This window comes from Chionomys nivalis, chromosome 5 (assembly GCF_950005125.1).
Source record: "Chionomys nivalis chromosome 5, mChiNiv1.1, whole genome shotgun sequence".
Taxonomy (NCBI): domain Eukaryota; kingdom Metazoa; phylum Chordata; class Mammalia; order Rodentia; family Cricetidae; genus Chionomys; species Chionomys nivalis.
In genome coordinates, this window is record NC_080090.1 from 1,151,985 (window position 1) to 1,171,714 (window position 19,730).

Sequence of the window (19,730 nt, forward strand, 5' to 3'; positions counted from 1 at the left end):
CAGAGAGCGCTTCAGGCTTAATGAAGGCTAACGACTCGATTAGCCCTCTCATTTCTTAAGGTTGGTACGTGCAGCAGAAGCTGGGGCAGAATGCCTTGACGTCTGTGAGCTGTACAGCAGAGCAGCAGGAGACCACAAGACATCTGGGAGCTAGAGAAGTTCCCAGGGAAGCAAGTTCTGCACACACTGGAGATCTAATGCTCACCCGTAGACATTTATGTGAACGTCTTCAACTGTGGGCACAATCCTTTGTCCATGGTTTTGCTTCTCCTGGCTTCCCTTACTCATGGTCAGCTGTGATTTGAAGATACTAAATAGGAAATCCTAGAAATGATTGATGGGTCTTTAATTATGACCTGGTTTACATAGTGATGAAATCTCGCTCCATCCTGTTCAGGACATGAACCATCCCTTTGTCCCATGTACATCCATCCTGCATACTAAACAGCTCCTTGCCCCTCACATATTAGATCAACTGCCATAGTTTCTAATGCTATCTCCTAGAAATATAAAAGGTTTACAGCTCCCCAGGATTTCAGGCTTCCAGAAGGGTCTCTTTTACAGATAAGAGTGGCTTCTTGGTAGATAATTGTGGTCCTGGCTGAAGGTCAAGTGGTTATGTATCAAACAGCCCAGAAGCATCGGGAGTAAAGAGGACTTAAAAGACCGATTCTTAAGAGACATCAGTATTAAGAATGGGATCAAGGGGGCGGGGACACAAAGGAAAATACAAGGGTACTAAGGGATGGAGCAGAAGCAAAATTATACAAGTAAAAAGCGGGCCCTGGAAATGCCCCGTAACATAAAGACTGATGCATTTCCAAAAGATTTGGAAGGGACCATATGGCAGCATATGAGGAGCCTGAGAGAGAAGTAGAAAACTTAAGCTAATAAACTGTCTTTTCAGGAATTCTGAGACAGTGAGTAGATGGACAGCAGCAGAGAGATACCAAAGGGTGAAGAGGATGCCCACCCCCCCACCCCCGTTTCCTGTGTCTTTCCCTGTAACAATAGATAGGCAAGACAAGGTGTGGGATGGGGTGAGAAATGTAGGGAACTGGTTGTAGTAGAGATTGAGATCATTTGTAGAGTGATGTGTTCTCTGTGGGGATGACTTCTCACGCAGGGAACAAACAGGACAGAAAACTGCAAGCATGCGAGGGGAGCGAGGCATGCTGGCGATACCTGTGCCCAGCCCCACGGTGCTGGCGGTGGCAGCGGTGTTGGTGGACATGTGGCCAGGCCAAGCTCCGTCCCGGTTGTTCCTTTGTTGTTAGCTCGCTTCTGTTTTCATTCCCCTCTATTTCTGTTTTGCCTTACTAAAAAGTACTCCAGCTTTCACGGAGCATGAGCTCTCCTTTTGGCTGGACCTAGCGTGCACCTTTAATACTGTAGGTCAGGTGCGGCTGTGATCCCAGATGGCTGCAAACATGTTCTCAGCAGCATTTCTTTTGGCTTTCAACAGGATTACCTTGAAATTAAGAGAATGGTTTTCCCAAGATTTTACTTTCTCAGCAATGCTGAACTTCTTGACATTCTAGCTGACAGCAGGAATCCCCACTCTGTGCAGGTAACAACCTTGCGCTCTCCCAGAATTGTTTCCTCACTCCATCAGGGGTTTGCCGTGTAACTGACAAGTGTGTTCTGGTTTGCAGCCTCATCTCGTGAAATGTTTTGAAAACATAAAACACATGCTACTATGGAAACAAGAAGTTGGCCCTCCGGCTGTGAAGATGCTCATCTCTGCTGAAGGAGAAGGCCTCGTGCTACCCAAGTACGAGGAACGCGCTGCAACCAACCTGTAAACTGTAGAGCCAGTTTCTTCAAAGATGATGTCCTTGTGTGAACATGTGCTCTCCCCCACCTCACCACGGTGGGCTCTCTGCTCACTTTGGCTCTAACATAAAGTCGGACGGAACAAAGGAAGTGCCAGCTTTTGTTCCACACGAGTCTGACTTTTCCGCTAGGACAGAAATTTGGTATCTGGGGTTGGTTGGTGTTGTTCTGACCTAAGGCTTCACTGTGGTGGGTTCCCAGGCAAGTGTAGCAAGCCAAGGCCTTCTCGCTCACTGATTCAATTTACCAGCCTCAGAGAGTCCTCTCACCTCCAGCATTTGGCTCCTGAGACAAGCTTTACTGGGGGAAAACAGCGCCCTGCCCAAGCTTTCCTACCAAACAAAGCCCCCAGTCCAATTTAGGTATTTGAAAACACCAAAAATATCTTTAATTTTTTAAATTTACATGCATTGGTATTTTGCTTGCATGTATATCTGTGTGATGGTGTCGGGTACCCTGGAGCTGGAGTTACAGACACTTGTGAGCTGCCATGTGGGTGCCGGAATTTGAACCCAGGTTCTCTAGAAGAGCAGCCAGTGGTCTTAACTGCTGAGCCATCTCTCCAGCCTCCCAAATGTATCTTAAAATACAATTTATCTCTCATACATCCTATGCTATGTGGAATCTAATTATAGTCTTGCTTTTGATATCAGAATTCCCTAAAGAAATATATTTTACTGAATGATTTTTCCAAGTAAAAATCAATAAAAAACAGAAGATACAGTGTTATAGTTCTTGGTCCCAAAAGTAATATGTGTGTCAAAACTTATTTACAATTTTCTCAAAGAAATGAATGTTGATATCCATAATATTATGGTAACTTTCGTAATATTTTTAACAACTTTTAGGAAAATTCGTGTGAGAGCCGCTGTAGAGCAATGGATGGTGAATGTTGAAAAGAGCATGTATGACGTGCTGAAAAAGTGAGTACAGCGCTCAGTCCTGAAGCTCCGCGGTGCGTGGGCTGTGGGTATGCGTAGGTGTGTGTGCTGTGTGTATGTGTATGTGTATATTGCATGTGTTGTTTTGAGTGTTGTGTTATGGAGGCCCAAAAATGTGAGCCTATTTCCACATTGACCAAAGTTTGGAACTTACCTCTAGTCCTTCCAGGTTATTGTGTTTCTACCTCAAACAAAGGTCCGACCTAGCCGTAGACCAGAGAGTTCTGTTCTCTCAAGGTTATTATCAACAGGTGTAGCTATTTCAGGAATAGAGAAGTAGATATAGTTCTACTGCAAACAAAAGTCTAAGTTCCAGTTCCCTTAAGGAGATAAATTGGATTCCACCCAGGGAGTGGTTTGCCCACAGAATGTCTAGCATAAGAGTGTGACTTGTTTTGTTCTAGCAACAGAATTTTTAACTATGGATGTAGCCCACAACCTTTAATTGGTCTGTTCATTTCCTTGTATCATGTTAATGCAGTTCTTTGTCTTACTCCTACCTTTTGGGGCCAGGGGTATTTTAAGCAGTTGGAAATTAAACACGAGAAATTTTTAATATTCACTGGAACTCCCTCCCGGCACTATCCTATATGTTCCTATTTTATTATTTTTAAATGTGTCTTTGTATTCTTTACTATATTTCTAAATCCTAACACCCCTGTGCTGTCAAGAGGTATTTTTGTCGAGGCCGGTCTCCGACAATGTATGTGTTGTGTGGGTGTGTTCTGTGTGTGTGTGTGGATGGGTGTGTGATATGGATGTTGTGTGTGTGTTCAGTGTGCTGGTGTGGTATATATGTGTGTTGGAGTGTGTGTATAAAACTAGGCCAGCTACCAGTATAACTGAAATATTCAGAGAAACACATGAAGTGAATTTTAATAGAGCATGGTGTATGAGTGATGAAAAACTCAGTGTTTTTGAAGTGCAGATATTAGTCTGAATGCATCCTCATAGACACCATGAAGACTGCTCTGTTCAGATGTGTGTGTGTGTGTGTGTGTGGTGGGGGGTGCATGCGCATGTTCCAGGGCATCAAACATCAGCCAGGGAAGTCATTTCCAGCGTGCTTTCAAAAGCCATCGGGCTCACTAGTGTGTGTTTCCGTTGCATTTTTACTCCCTCACATTGTTGAGTCGGTTTAGACCAGGAGGTGAGAGCAGGGCTGGAGACAGAACGGGCCTGTGCACACTAGGGTAGCATTGCCTAGTGACAGCCTTTGCTTAGTGTCTTCAGTGTTCTCCTCTTTATTTTATTCTGTTATTGCCATCTCCGTACAGGGGAGAAAGAATCCCAGAGGATAAACTTCTAAAGTAATTTGACTGGAACAGTTGTGTTACATTTTTAATTTATTAAAAACCTTTTTCACCTAACTTTTTTTTTTTTTTTTTTTTTTTGGTTTTTTCGAGACAGGGTTTCTCTGTAGCTTTGGTGCCTGTCCTGGAACTAACTCTTGTAGACCAGGCTGGCTTCGAACTCCCAGAGATCCACCTGCCTCTGCCTCCCGAGTGCTGGGATTAAAGGCGTGCGCCACCACCGCCCGGCTTCACCTAACATATTTTAATCATATTCTTTTCCCTCCCAGCTCCTCCCAGCTCCCCCCGCACCGCCATCCCACCCAACGGCAACTCTCTTTATGGAAGAGTTACTTTATTCATGTTTACTAACATTTGGAGAACCAGTACAAGGTTTCTGGAACACACCTGATCAGTGGCATCTGCTGAAGTCACTGGGAATGTGTTGTCTTCCCCTGGCCTCTCTCTGTTTCTGTCCTGGGTGATAGGAGACGTGGAGCAAACAGAAAGATATGCTGCCCCCGTAAAAATTGTTTTTGAACATAGCCTTTTTAGCTTTGTACCCTTTATAACATTGTAATTCAAAGCTCATATATGTCTTTCTTAAGTCACTATATATTTCTACCCGCCCAGACCCTGCCAGGGAAAGGGAAGCGGAAATACTATACATTACTTGTGAACATGTTAGCAGTGTTAAGGCTTCATCATTAGGAGGCATCACCATCGAGCATGGATGTATAATATAAATGTATTTTTTTTGGCTTATAGATTTTTAATTCAAGGCATTGAAGACCAGAATGACAAGACTTTTCCTGAGTGGGTACTGTCACATCCAGGACAAGTGGTCATCACTGTGGTGAGTCAATGCCACCTCAGACCATGAAGACAGGAGTTAGCCTGTGGTTGCAGTGCTAAGAAAGTAAAAATATGAAAACTGAGTTATTTTAAGGGTAGTAATACATCCTGGTTATTTTGAAATGTATTTTAAAAATAAGATAAGTGTATTTATAGATACATTAAATAATATCATAAGCACAGTAGAATTATTGGTGGTTGATAAATTCATCCTATAATGAATGAACAGGTATTCATTCTATAATTCTTTCACTTTCTTAACGTTTAAAAATCTTCAGTTTATAATATAAAATAAATATAACCCATAAATTGTTTTCCTAAAAGTGTATATTTATATTGTACTATATACACGTCTATTGTTACCATTAAAAGTTACTCCAAACTTAGTGGCTTAAAACTACTAAATTTGTTAGTTTAAAGACCTACGGGTTAGAAGAACAGTGCAGGACTCCCTGCTGAGGGCGAGCTGTCGGCAGGTGTGTGGAGGCTCTTAGATTGGGGGGTGTCCTAGAGAGAAGGTCACGAGCTCCTAGAGAGAAGGTCACCAGCACACCTCAGTTTAGCCTCTTTTTACATCTTCAGAGCTGGTCGTGTTGCATCTCTGCTCATCTCCAGATCCGTCTATAGTCCTGTCTCCTGTGCAGAGACAGGAAGAAATCTCTAGTTGTAAGGATGCACGTGACACAGGAAACCCAGAGGGAGCGCTCCATCTCAAGGTTCTTAGTCACATCCGTCTTCACGGGTTCTGGGGGTTAGGACATGAACAACTGTGTAGCCATTACTCTGCATATTTGTTAGTGTTGCTAGCATTTTCTTGAGAGAAAAAGGCTGCAGGGATTGCTCAGCAGTTAAGACACTGATTTCCTTGCAGGTACAGCTCCCAGGTACAGCTCCCAGCACCCAAGTTGTAGCTCACAACCTTCTGTAACTGCAGTTCCAGGGGATCAGACACTTCTTATGACCCCCGTGACCCCTGCATACATGTGGCACACATATGTATAGGCAGGCACATACATATACACATAAACAAATTTTTTAAAAGAGGAAAAGAAAGAAAATCAGAGAAGTGTGATACTAAGAAAACCAAAATTTTCAGTTGTCCTAAGATATGTTTGAAGCCTCCCTCAGCAAACTGTATGAAATAAGAGAAGATAGAGGAGCCCCAGGGGGAATCAAAGAAAGACAAGCCCGTGGCAAGTACTGGACCTGAGTGGGGTGGGGCAGAGCAGGAGGTAGGAGAGTAGCCGTGAAGTTAAGAAATGACTTTTAATTTGTTTCTTTGATCTTACATTAGAAAAATCCAATGGTCATAAGAAAAGAGGGTGCTCCTCATTTGTGAGGCCTTTAGAAATCTGGGTCACGGTTTGCATGTGAAATGTGCCCCCACCCCACTTGATCCACCTAGAGGTGCTAGGTGCCTGCCTAGAGGAAGCTGGCACTAGGGACTAGAGTGTAAGGCAGACCTTGAAGTTTTATAGTCTCGGTGGGTGCCATGTTCTTTGTCTGTCTGAGAGCAGAGCAGCCTCGTGTTCCTGACGGCACCAGCTGAGAACTCTTCCCCCTCCAACACCATGCCTTTTCCTGACATGGCAGACTGCACCCACAAACCATGAGCCAGCATAAGCCCTTTCTTAGTAGGTTGCTGCTTGTCAGGGACTTTTGTTTTTAACAAAAGCTCAGTCGTTCAATTTCACTAATAGAGACTTGGGAGCCAGATGCTGGGGTGAAAACCTGCTAGCTCAGAGAGGCAAAAGAAGCATTCAGTTGACCTTTGTCCTCCACCATCCGCAAAGCCTCCTCTCTCCTACCTTCTCAATCAAGTCCTCTCTCACTCCATGCCCCGCCCTCCACTTCCTGTGTGTGTTTCTCTCCATTCTCCCCGCTCCTCTTACTTGCTATGCTTTTTTTATTAATAATCAAATATCTTGTGACAACAATGAGAATGCCGCTAATACAATCTGAAGCTGGCAATCACCTGTCAGTCAGCAGGGTCAGTGTGGTTTTTCTGGAAAGAGGAAGATAGAAAACCTTTGCCATAGCAACTGTTAAGGATCACAGAAAGCGTACTTGACTTACAGCTCTTATTTTTAAAAAGTCCCCATTTTTTTCACTTTGCCTGACCTGCCACAATTTTCAGGCCTTTACTAAGGTCACTTAGGGCTGTAAACAGACATTTTGCTCTCCAGTTGACTAAGTAGATGCCAGGTCTTAGGCTGAAAGGCTGGTATCAGCTGTTTCTATGAAACTGACAAAGTTACAGGTGATTCTTATACATTTCTGTAGTTTGGCAAATTCAGATCCTCCAGTTTGCCTTAAGAGAAGCTCCTCCGGGTTCCTGGAGGTCCGCGTGCTTCACGACAGCGGCGCACAGGTTCCCCCACCTCCATCTCCTCACCTCTTGCTCATTTACCACCCGGGGCGTAATTTACAGCTCTCTTGAATTTACACTGTTGAACTCTCCACAGAGAGTTGTCTCTTAAATAAACATAAAAAGGTATTTTTGAGAGAATGGACGAGATAGTGCTATATATTGGCCATGAAGAGATTTTCTATATAGATTTGTTCATAATATAGCAATTAGTAATTTCTCTGCAAATAAGTGTGTCACCTGTTACAGGTGGTGGAGTCTTGGAGAATGAAGCGGATAAATGAGGCAGACTAAAGTCTCATACAATAACCAGCTTTGTTTAGAGCCCCAGACAGTCTATACTCCGAGTGTTAGGAAAGGTCACGGCAGTAAAGTTCTCAGGTGTTCAAGCTGACTACAACCACACAGGCACACCATACATGGGGGGAGGGGGCATTTTTTCCCATAGAGAAAATGAAGACTAGTTTAAACGTTTAATTGAGTATTAGCATCAAGCGATAACAAGTGATGTGAGGTAAATTTCCTCCTACCCACTACCCCTGGGAGGAGCACGAAGAAACATTCCAAGAACAATTCTGTGTTTTGAAGAAGCTGAGTCACAAGACTCTCGCCTTATTTTCTTGCGTATTCTCACAGCCCTCAGAATCCTCCTTGCACAACTCTGCTCCTGGATCATGCTCCAACATACACATTTAAGTGAAAAATATTTTTAAATACGATCCACAGTATTCCCTCACAATGGATGCTCTCACTGGAGGCTGTAATTCATGAATCACCTCAAGATGTGCGCAGTGGAAATCTTGACTGTGTAGTTGTTTGTCCTGCCTGCTTCCCAAGCCTCAGACTCTAGCCACTCAGTGAGCTGGTGATTGAGTTAGTTTCTAAATCATCTCCCCAGGGAAGAGCGCAACAACTGATTTCCAGTGTCAAATGGTCAGCCCTGAAAACATGCAAGCAATAGTATGCAGATAGAGCAGATTTTATTTGTGTTTAGGAATGTATATGTATATAACAATGGCTAATAAAGAGATCGTGACTTTGAAATAGCGCTAGCAAGGGCATAAGGGGAGTTTGGAGGGAAATGATGCAATTATATCATGAACTCACAAAATTAAAGAAATCATTTGTTATTTTAAATTTTTTATTTATTTTACATGCCAACCTCAGTTCCCCCTGTGTACCCTATTTTTTAATAGTTTCTGTTGCATGCATAAAGGAATGTTGGGAGTGGGTCTGGGACCTCGGAGTGAGTGGGCCTGAGCCAGAGACCTCAGTGGGAACGGACCCAGACTGGGGGCATTTGTGGGGGCAGTTTTGGACCTGTGATCTGGACCAGAGCAGGACTGGAGCAGTAGGCTCCACAGGAGCAGGTAAGGGAGGCCCTGAGAGAGAGGGCCTGGGCCAGGGCTTCTGCAGGTCATGAGTTTGGGGCCTCTGAAGGGCTAGGCCTGAGCCAAGACCTCTGCCGGTCTAGGTGCACCCATCTGGGACCTCCAAAGGAGTGGACCAGAGCCAGAGACCTTTGCAGGACCAAGCCCAAGCCAGGGACCTCCACATGAGCAGACCCAGGCCAGGAACATTTAAGGAATCAAGACTGAACCAGCAACCTAGGCAGGAGCAGGCCTGAGACAGCAAGCTCCACAGGAGGAGAAACAAGGGAGCAGCCACTGAGGGAGTAGGCCAAAACCAGAGACCTCTGTGGGTGGGGCATGAGTCTGGGACCACCAAGGGAGTGGGCAGGAACCAGAGACCTCTGTGGGTCCAGACACTCTGGGACCTCCCAGGGAGTGGCCGGGGCCAGGGACCTCTGTCCATCGGGGCATAAATCCCGAGCCATAAAAACAGACAAGAGGACTAATGGAACAGAATCGAAGACCTAGACATATCAATCCACACATCTGGCTTTGACAAAGAAGCAAAAATTATAAAATGGAAAAAAGGAGGCATATTTACCAAATGGTGCTGGCATAACTGGATTTCAACATGTAGAAGAATGAAAATAGATACATATCTATCACCAGGCACAAAACTCAAGTCCAAATGGATCAAAGACCTGAACATAAAGCCAGCCACACTGAACCTCATAGAAGAGAAATTGGGAAGTACAGTTGAATGCACATTGGCACAGAAGACCACTTCCTAAATATACCCCTAGTAGCACAGACAGTGAGAGAAACAATTAATAAATGGGACCTCCTGAAACTGAGAAGCTTCTGTAAAACAAAGGACATGGTCAACAAGACAAAACAACAGCCCACAGAATGGGAAAAAAAAGATCTTCACCAACCCCACATCAGACACAGGAATGATCTTCAAAATATACAAAGAACCCAAGAAATTGGTCATCAAAAGAACAACTAATCCAATTAAAAAAAATGGAGTACAACCCTAAACAGAGAACTCTCAACAGAGGAATCTAAAATGGCTGAAAGGCCAAGATCAAAAACACTGATGATAACTTACGCTGGAGAGGATGTGGGGAAAAGGGAACACTTCTGCATTGCTGGTGGGAATGCAAGCTGGTACAGTCTCTTTGGATTTCAGAATATTAGGAAACAACCTTCCTCAAGACCCAGCAATACTACTTTTGGGTATATACCCTAAGGATGCTCAATCGTACGACAAAGACATGTCTAGTGTATGCGAGCCAGGAAAGGGGCTGGAGATTTAAACACATACACACAGAGACATGGGGACACAGAATGACATGAAACAAGAATGACCCTTTTATTGTGTTCAGGGGCAGCTTATATAGGGATCCTTAACTGATTGCCATGCCCCAGCCAAACCCACCAGAAGCCATTCCCCTGCCATCAGGAACTTCTGGGGGTCCCATGCTCAAAGCAGCTGCAAACACAGGAAAACAAGTTGTTTTGCTCCAAGCAGCTGCAAGCATAACAAGTTGTTTACAAGAAATTCAGGGTCTGGGGGTCCACAGCCCCCAACAGACATGTGCTCAACTCTGTTCATAGCAGCATTTTTTGTCATAGCCAGAATCTGGAAACAACCTAGATGCCCCTTGACCGAAGAATGGATAAGGAAAATGTGGTACATTTACACAATGGAGTACTACACAGCAGGAAAAAAAACAATGACATCTTGAAATTTGCAGGCAAATGGATGGATCTAGAAAACATCATATTGAGTGAGGTAACCCAGACCCAGAAAGACAATTATCATATGTACTCACTCATAAGTGGTTTTTAGACATAAAGCAAAGAAAACCAGCCTACAAATCACAATACCAGAGAACTTAGACAACAATGAGGACCCTAAGAGAGACATACATGGATCTAATGTACATGGGAAGTAGAAAAAGACAAGATCTCCTGAGTAAATTGGGAGTATGAGGACCAGGGCAGAGGGTAGAAGGGGAGGAGAGTGGAAGGGAGAGGAGCAGAGAAAATGTATAACTCAATAAAATCAATTAAAAGAGAAATGCCAATTGATACACTAGGTGTCTATCATCTACCCTCTTAATCTTTTTCTGGAAAAATATCACCACAATATCTATTTCCTCTATGCTAATACTTCCCATTTCATATATCTGTATAGCTCCATTTCTGTGTTTTTAAGCAGTTTAAATTTAGCATAACTCAAGTGAGTTCATGATGCCCCTTATCCAAACACAGCCTCTTCTAAAAGACACTGTCTAGACGAGAGGCTGAAGTCACAATCGGCCTGGTTTTCCACATTCAGGAGCTTTGCTGATGGCTTGTCTTCCTTTAGCCTCCACTATAGTGGTAGATTATCTGTGTTTTAGTAAATAAAGCTTGCCTGATGATCAGTGCAAAGCAGCCACACTAGTCATCCATACAGGCCAGGCAGTGGTGGCACATTCCTTTAATCCCAGTGGCCACACTAGTTAGCCATAGAGACTGGGTGGTGGTAATGTATGCCTTTAATTCCACCACTAAAGAGGAATATAAAACAAGAGGAGACAGGTCTCAGGTTCAGTCTTAATCTGAGGATTTGTGGCGGCAGGATCTCCCACCTTTGGCCTGAGGGAGGGAAGAGCCAGTGACTGGCTGCTCTGCTTTTCTGATCTTCAGGCTGAACCCCAGCATCTGTCTCTGGGTTTTTAGTATTGGTGCTACTCTCCACAGTCTGCCTGCTCTTAACCCCGCCTCTTCACGGCTCTTCTATGTCTGGGGAGAACATATGTGACAGTTGAGTCAGATATTAGAAGTTACATATTTTTTTAAAACTACAAATATCCACACTCGGTTTCTCAGGAAAGTCGGGATCAACCTACCTCTCGACCCAGCAATACCACTATTGGGAATATACCCAAGAGATGCCCAAACATACAACAAAAGTATATGCTCAACTATGTTCATAGCAGCATTGTTTGTAATAGCCAGAACCTGGAAACAACCTAGATGTCCTTCAATGGAAGAATGGATGAAGAAAGTATGGAATATATACATATTAGAGTACTACTCAGCAGTAAAAAACAATGACTTCTTGAATTTTGCATACAAATGGACGGAAATAGAAAACACTATCCTGAGTGAGGTAAGCCAGACCCAAAAAGAGGAACATGGGATGTACTCACTCATATTTGGTTTCTAGCCATAAATAAAGGACATTGAGACTATAATTCGTGATTCTAGAGAAGCTAAATAAGAAGGTGAACCCAAAGAAAAACATATAAGCATCCTCCTGAATATTAACCTTCATCAGGCGATGAAAGAAGACAGAGACAGAGACCAACATTGGAGCACTGGACTGAAGTCTCACGATCCAAAGGAGGAGCAGAAGGAGAGTGAGCACGAGCAAGGAACTCAGGACCGCGAGGGGTGCACCCACACACTGAGGCAAAGGGGATGTTCTATCGGGAACTCACCAAGGCCAGCTGGCCAGGGTCTGAAAAAGCATGGGACAAAACCGGTCTGGCTGAACATAAAGGACAATGAGGACTACTGAGAACTGAAGAACAATGGCAATGGGTTCTTGATCCTATTGCACGTAATGGCTTTGTGGGAGCCCAGGTAGTTTGGATGCTCACCTTAACAGACCTGGATGGAGGTGGGTGGTCCTTGGACCTCCCACATGGCAGAGAAACCTGCTTGCTCTTTGGGCTGAGGAGGGAGGAAGACTTGATTGGGGGAGGGGGAGGGAATGGGAGGTGGTGGCGGGGAAGAGGCAGAAATCTTTAATAATTAAATTAATTAATTAATAAAAAAAAATCTTGAATTAAGTTAGGCATGAGTTTACCAAGAGGATTGGTGTGGGACAATTGTCTGTATTCTGTCAATTATATTTTAAACAAATGCTGATTGGTCAGTAGCCAGGCAGGAAGTATAGGCGGGACAATCAGACAGGAAGCAAATGTGTGAAAGTACTGTTTAGGAGACCTGCTGGTGTGAAGTTCATTTTGCAGTGTTGGAAGCTAAAGTTTGAATTTTTATATTGTACTGTTAAAAGCTAAATGCCGGACATGGGGCATCCCTCATTCTCTTAGAATTCCCCAAAAGTGCATATGGTGCATACAGCCAACATTTTTATTGAACCATGTCCTTTATGAATAACTCCTTAATATTCCTTGGATTCTTAATAGACATCTATATCTTGAAATATGAACATTTTATGTGTGACTATTATACAGTAAGCATTAAGTCATATGTGCATATGCCATGAGACAAAACTCTTGTATCCTGTAAAGATTTGTCACTTGTATTAGTTTAATAAAATGCTGATTGACCAGTAGCCAGGCAGGAAGTATAGGTGGGGTAACCAGATTAGAAGAATTCTGAGAAGAAGAAAAGCAGAGATGCAGTCCCCAGCAAGACACAGAAAAAGCAAGATGAGAATGCCTTATTGAGAAAAAGTACCGAGCCATGTGGTTAAGCATATACAAATTATGGGTTAATTTAACTTGTAAGAGATAGTTAATAAAAATCCTGAGCTAATAGGCAAAAACAATTTATAATTAAAAAAAAAAAAAACAAATATCCACACTCTGTGCTAGGAGCATAACTTTAGAGTTTAGCGGAGAAGACAGCACTAATTTAATCTTGGGATTTTCCGCCATTGTTAATGTGCTGAGATTATTATCTAATGATCATGTGTTAATGTAAGATTTATTTCCTGGAACATGGACAACATCACAAATACTGCTGAAGAAAGTGACGCCCTTCCTTGCAGTCACCGTTGGCTATCAAGAGTCCCTCGGGGAGGGATGGGGCCGTGTGAGCCCTTCCCCCTTTCACAATGCTTATGAGCTCAGTGTCATGGGGGGCCCATGCAGCAACACAGTGAGTCATGAGCACACACTCCCCAGCCTGTGGCTCTTGCATTGTCTGCACACCTCTTCCTTGATGTGCCTGAGCCGTGGAGGGGGTAAAGTAGATGACCCGCTTAGGCTTGAACCCTCCACCCTTTCTCCATGCAAGCAGCCCTAATTAAATCCAGCAGGATTCACAGGCACACCAGCGTGAAAGGAGGATGGGGCTTCAGAGGAAGAAGGAGGCGCTTCAACTGGAACGGACTAGAGAGAGAGGCTACTGGGAGGTGGAGTGTATATAATTGACTATGTACATATATGAAGTCATCAAAAATACAACAAATTTTAAAAACATAAGATTTAGAAAATATAAATAAATCATAAGCATCAATCAAAATTCAGCCTTCAAACCTATGCATGCTTTCCTTTACAACAAATCACCTCTATAGATCTGTGACATTCAATTCATGAAAACCTTTTAATTAAAAACAAGATTGGGTGCTTCTATTAACATGTGTTTCCCTCCCTTTATTTTTCAGAGCCAGATCATGTTTAATAGTTATTGTATGAAAGGTTTTATGAGTTCTAATCCAAGAGAAAAGCTAGAAGCAGCCCATGCCCATGTGCTGAGTCAAATGGAAGACTTGACCGCCCTGGTCACCCTGAATACTAGCAACTTTCGTGCAAAAGTCATGCTAGCAGCAATGCTGACCATATCTGTGTACTGCCGAGACATCGTGACGGACCTGCTAGATAAGAACATCTCTAGCGCAGAGGACTTTGACTGGACGAGGTAAGTAGCTAAAAACTGTAATCACATACTACAACTTCTCCCATAGAGACCGTTAGGTTCTCCGCTTCACACATCTCTGTCTCCGTTTGCACTTGAAGGATGAATTGCTCCCTAAGCATTGTGGTCCTCCCCCAGCTTCCTTGGTCCTCTCTCCTCACCTCACTCTGCCTCATCTTCCCAAGCTGATATCGTTCTTCCGTATGGTATGGGTGTTTTGTCTTTTGTCACTAAGCCTAGGGACAGGTTTCAACAGTAGTGATGAGAGGTGTCCCTGGTTCCTCTTTTCCTCCTGTGCTACCAGTGTGGGGCAAACGAGGTAAAAGAAACAGAAGGCAGTTTCTAGACAACTTGCCATGAGCCACTTTTCCTGCTGCTTGGAATCAGTTAGTGAAGGCATAGACAGAGAGCTGCTACTTCTACTGAGGTGAGGCTAATCACAGGTCTCCTACATTAAGTGAGAAAGTCTTCCGGTTTTACTTACAGTTATGTGTTCTCTCATCTAAGAATTTACAAGGTGTTAGCATACAACTAGTTTTAAATGGCTTTTATCTTAAATTTTATTTTGAAAGTTGACTTGGTTAATTTCTTCACAATCTGCTCTACTGTTCCAGAAGGAATTTAGAGGTGAATGATAAAACACAACAGCTGCATCATAGGATAACGTGTAATAGGAGAAGGGCCCACAGAGGGAGCTGAGTGGTTCTGGATTTCATCAGCTTCTGCTTGTGTTCAAAGCAAAACAGCTCTAAACTATTAAAGATGTGTAAAGATTACTATATATATATTATTATAAATTTGTACCTCGTGGTTTCTAAAATCTAATACAGTCATGAGTAAATTTTATTTTTCCACTTATTTTAATACTTTGATTTGCTTGCTTGCTTTATTATTTTTATACAATATATTTTCATCATATATTATTTGCCTTCCCCCAGATCTTCCCCATGTCCCTACCCACCTAACTTATGTTCTCTCTCTCTCTCTCTCTCTCTCTCTCTCTCTCTCTCTCTCAAAAGAGCAAAAATAAAAACAGAGAACCAAACAAAAAACAATAATACAAAAAATTAACAAAACAAAAAGCTCACAAAATTATGGTTTTTGTTTTGTGTTAGCCGATAACTCCTGTGCCCTGGAATATGGCTGATATACCCAGTATCGTTCCATTGGAGAAAACTGATTTTCCTTTTCTTAGAGGTGCAAATCACAAAAAGGTTCTTGCTTAGGGGTGGAACTTTGTGTCTGTGCACGCTGTCTCAGTCTCTGTGTTCATATGAGCATAAACCATGTTGTGTCTGGAAGGCAGTTTCCTGGGAGTCACCCACCACCGCTGGTTCCTGCAATCTGTCCACCTCTTCTTCTACCTACGTTCCAAGAATTGAAGTGAGAGGTTTGAGAAAGACATTGACTGTAGGGCAGAGTGCTCCAGAGTCACTTACTCTCTCTATACATTGTGCAGTTGTGAGTCTCTGTATTAATCACCATCTACCCAAATAAGAAACTTTTCTGCCGGGAGATGGTGGCGCATGACTTTAATCTCAGCACTCGGGATTCAGAGACAGGAGGATCTCTGTGAGTTCTTGTAGACAACCTGGTCTACAAGAGCTAGTTCCAGGACAGGCTCCAACGCTACAGAGAAACCCTGTCTCAAAAAAAAGAAGAAAAGAAACTTCTCTGATCAGGAGGACATGGATAAGCAAATATCTCCTTAGTAAGATGTTGAGTCTTTTGGGGAAATGCCAAGTGTGGTGCAGCTGGATCTTGTAGTAAATGAATTTTCAGCTTTTTGAGGAAAATCCACGCTGACTTCTATTTTGGCCAAACCAGTTTGCACTCCCACCAGCAGTAAATAAGTTTTCCCATTTCCCACGGCCTCCCCAGCATATGCTGTCATTTGCTTTATTAATCTTGTCCAATCTGACAGGGGTAAGGTGAAATCTCAAAGTACCTTTTGTTTGTATTTCCTTGATGACTAGGGATTTTGAACATTTTTAAAAACACTTCTCAGTCATTAGTATATCATCTTTTGAGAACTTGCTGTTTAGTTCTATATCCCATTTTTTAATTTTTTTTTCACGCTCAGTCTTGTTTTAGTTCTTTGCCTATTCTAGATATTAACTCTGTCAGATGTATAATTGATAAAGAATTTTCCCCATTCTGTAGGCTGCCACTTTGCTCAAATACTGGTGTCCTTCACTATATAGATGCCTTTTAGCTCTGTGAGGCCTTATTTAGCAACTGTTGGCTTTAGTGCCTGTGCTCTCAGTGTCCTGTTGAGAAAGTCCCTTCCTATGCTGGTGAGCTCAAGGGAATGCCTTCCTGTTGACTCTCAGACTGAGGGTAATGGCCTTGATCCATTGGAATTGAGTTGTGTGGGAGTGACAGATGTGGATCTAGTCTAGTTCTGCATGTAGCCATTCAGTTTGACCAGTACCATTTGTTGAAAATGCTATCTTTAATCTAGGGTGTAATGTTGGCTTCTTGGTCAAAAATCAAATGTGTATAGGTGTTTAGACTCACTCCGTGTCTTCGATTCTATCCCATTGGTCAATGTGTCTGTTTTGATGTCGATGTCACCCTGTTTTTATTACTGTAGCTCTGAAATACGACTTGAAATCACAGAAGATGATAGAAGTTCTTTCAGTGGACAGGATTACTTTAGCTGTCCTAGGATTTTGAATTCCCAGATGAAATTGAAGTTTGTTTTGTTGTTTGCTTGTTCATTTGTTTTCTATTTCTGTGAAGGATTGTGTTGGAATTTTTCTAATGATTGCAGTGAATATATTTCTTTTATGATTTTATGCATAAAAGGCCCTAAATTAAAGATGCCACCAGGAAACCTCTACAGCTGATCAAACACTTCTAGCAAAGTAGCAGGATGTGACATGAACACACACAATCAGGGTAATAGTGGCTTTAAAAAAAGCAGTTGGAAATGGTTCTTCTGTTTCTGTTTTGGAGAATAATTTGAGGAGAATTTGAGAATTGCTTTTGGTTTTTACAATATTAATCCTGCTGTTCCATGATCATGGGAGATCTTTCCAACTTCTGATATATTCTTCATTTTCTTTTTTCAATGTCTTAAAGTTTTTCTTATGCAAATCTTTCACGCTTGGTTAGAGCTATCCCAAGATATTTTTGAGGCTATTGTAAAAGGTGTTGTTTCCCTGATTTCCTTCTCAGACTGTTTATATATAGGAAGACTACTGGGTTTTGTGTGCTATTATTGTATCCTGCTACTTTGCTGAAAGTATTTATCAGCTGTAGACATTTCCTGGTGGAGTCTTTACGGTCTTTTATGTATACAATCATATCATCTACAAATAAGAAATTTTCTTTTTACTTCTTCCTATTCCATTTGTATCCCTTTGATCTACTTCAGTTGTCTTATTGCTCTAGCTAAGACTTCAGATGTATGGAGAGAGTGGACAACCTTGTCTTGTTCCTGATTTTAGAGGAAATCCTTTGAGTTTTCTCCCTTTAGGAAGATAGTGGCTGTGGACTTGATATAACTGACCTTCTTATATTTAAGTATTTCTTTGTATTCCTAGTCTCTCTAGGACTTTTATCATGAAGGAGTGTTGGATCCCGATAAAGAATCTTTGCATCTAATGAGATGATTGTGTGGCTTTTGCCTTTTTATCTGCGTGTTTGCTTTTGTTTTGTTCTGTTTTGTCTTGTTGGTTTCTCTGTGTAGCCTCTCCCCTACCCCACCCCCTGTGCTTCTTTTTGTCTGTTACTGGTGGACTCTGTTTATTGATTTGGGCATGTTGCACTGTCCTATGTCTCTAGAATGAAGCTAAATTGATCACAGCGGAAAGACTTTTTAATGTGTTCAATTTAGTTTGCACATATTTTATTGAGAATTTTTGCATTTGTGTTGATAAGGGGGATTGGCCTATAATTATTTTATTTTTATGGAGTAGCTTGAGTGTTGGCATCAGTTCTTCTTTGAAAGTCTGGTAGAGTTCTGCTCTGAATCTTTCTGGCCCTGGGCTTGCTTTTGGGGAGATTTTTAATTATTGCATCTTAATATGAGGGGTTATGGGTCTATTTAAATTGTTTTAAAATGATTATGTTTCTTTATACAAAAAAATTATTTTTGCTGAAATAATTTGAGTATTGCTTTCAGGCATTTGCGATATAAATGGGATGAAAAGCAAAAGTTGTGTTACGTATCTCAAGGAAACACCAATTTTGTTTATGGCTATGAGTACTTGGGCTGTGCACCAAGGCTGGTCATCACGCCCCTCACAGAGCGATGCTGGCTGACTCTCACCACAGCACTGTACTTCAACCTAGGAGGTTGCAATGCTGGGCCGGCAGGTGTAGGGAAAACTGAGACTATTAAAGACCTCGCGAGAGTAAGTAGCTACTGTATCCAGATGTTTGTCATACAGACTTCAATTGTATCTTAAGTTTACACTATTCCCACTGTTAAAATGGTCATTGTATTTACCGACACATTCATGGCGTGATACACTCCATCAGTTAAACTGTGAATGTCTAGCACAGGAAGGTCTGGCTAAGCCATCGTCTTTGCGTTTCTCTGGAACACCGCCACATGAGCTGGCCAGTCAGCAGCGCGGGAGGTGGAGGGAAGCCATCATTTCTACTCTGTTCTGTTGTCCTAATGGTTTTGTTGTTGTTGTGTAAATCATGACTGAAGCTTGAAATAGCCAACTCTCCCGCAGCAACCAATCGATGCTTCCTCTGTCAGTTCTGTGGGTCTCTAAACTTGATGTCTAACACATTTTTTAAAACTAGGGTTTTTTTTTTCTCAAAAAGCTTAATAGAAATATTTTCTTACTCTGGCAGTTTAAACATCTTTATTTTATGGCATCACTCAAGAACTATATTAAAACAGTATTTTGTTTTCCAGAGCTATGGCAAACATTGTGTGGTGTTCAACTGTTTTGAAGATTTGGATTATAAGGTAAAGCGTAAGCTTATATCCTTAAATAAAATGTGCGTGAAAAGTAATTCATTGAGGAATTAAAGAAACTAAGAAAAATACCAAAAAAATGTATTGGTAGGAGTACACATACTATTAGTCTTTTAATGAATAGAGAATAGAAGCCTAGAACCTAATCAAAAGTTAAAACATTATGTAAACATCACCATTTTTTAAGTTTTTCAACTTAATTCCTTAAAGCGATAATTCTCAGTGTTTATGACGGAGGGATTCTTTTTAAACAAAACCTCACTTGCACAGAGCACGTGGTTGTGCCTCTTTGTTAATACAAATACAAATGTTCATGCTGGGCATGGTGGCGCACGCCTTTAATCCCAGCACTCGGGAGGCAGAGGCAGGCGGATCTCTGTGAGTTCGAGGCCAGCCTGGTCTACAAGAGCTAGTTCCAGGACAGGCTCCAAAATTACAGTGAAACCCTGTATCAAAAAACCAAAAACTAAAATA

The 19,730-nt window shown here is 42.2% G+C and overlaps 1 protein-coding gene across 1 annotated transcript in view; it reads left to right on the forward strand.

Moving 5' to 3' along the window:
• Nucleotides 1-19,730, forward strand: part of Dnah14 (dynein axonemal heavy chain 14) — a 277,305-nt gene that overhangs the window by 111,038 nt on the left and 146,537 nt on the right. The window contains exons 26-32 of the mRNA XM_057769862.1: nucleotides 1,466-1,570; nucleotides 1,656-1,774; nucleotides 2,685-2,759; nucleotides 4,838-4,925; nucleotides 14,061-14,314; nucleotides 18,444-18,675; nucleotides 19,194-19,247. Coding sequence (XP_057625845.1) covers nucleotides 1,466-1,570; nucleotides 1,656-1,774; nucleotides 2,685-2,759; nucleotides 4,838-4,925; nucleotides 14,061-14,314; nucleotides 18,444-18,675; nucleotides 19,194-19,247 — 927 coding nt within the window. The remainder of the gene's footprint in view (nucleotides 1-1,465; nucleotides 1,571-1,655; nucleotides 1,775-2,684; nucleotides 2,760-4,837; nucleotides 4,926-14,060; nucleotides 14,315-18,443; nucleotides 18,676-19,193; nucleotides 19,248-19,730) is intronic.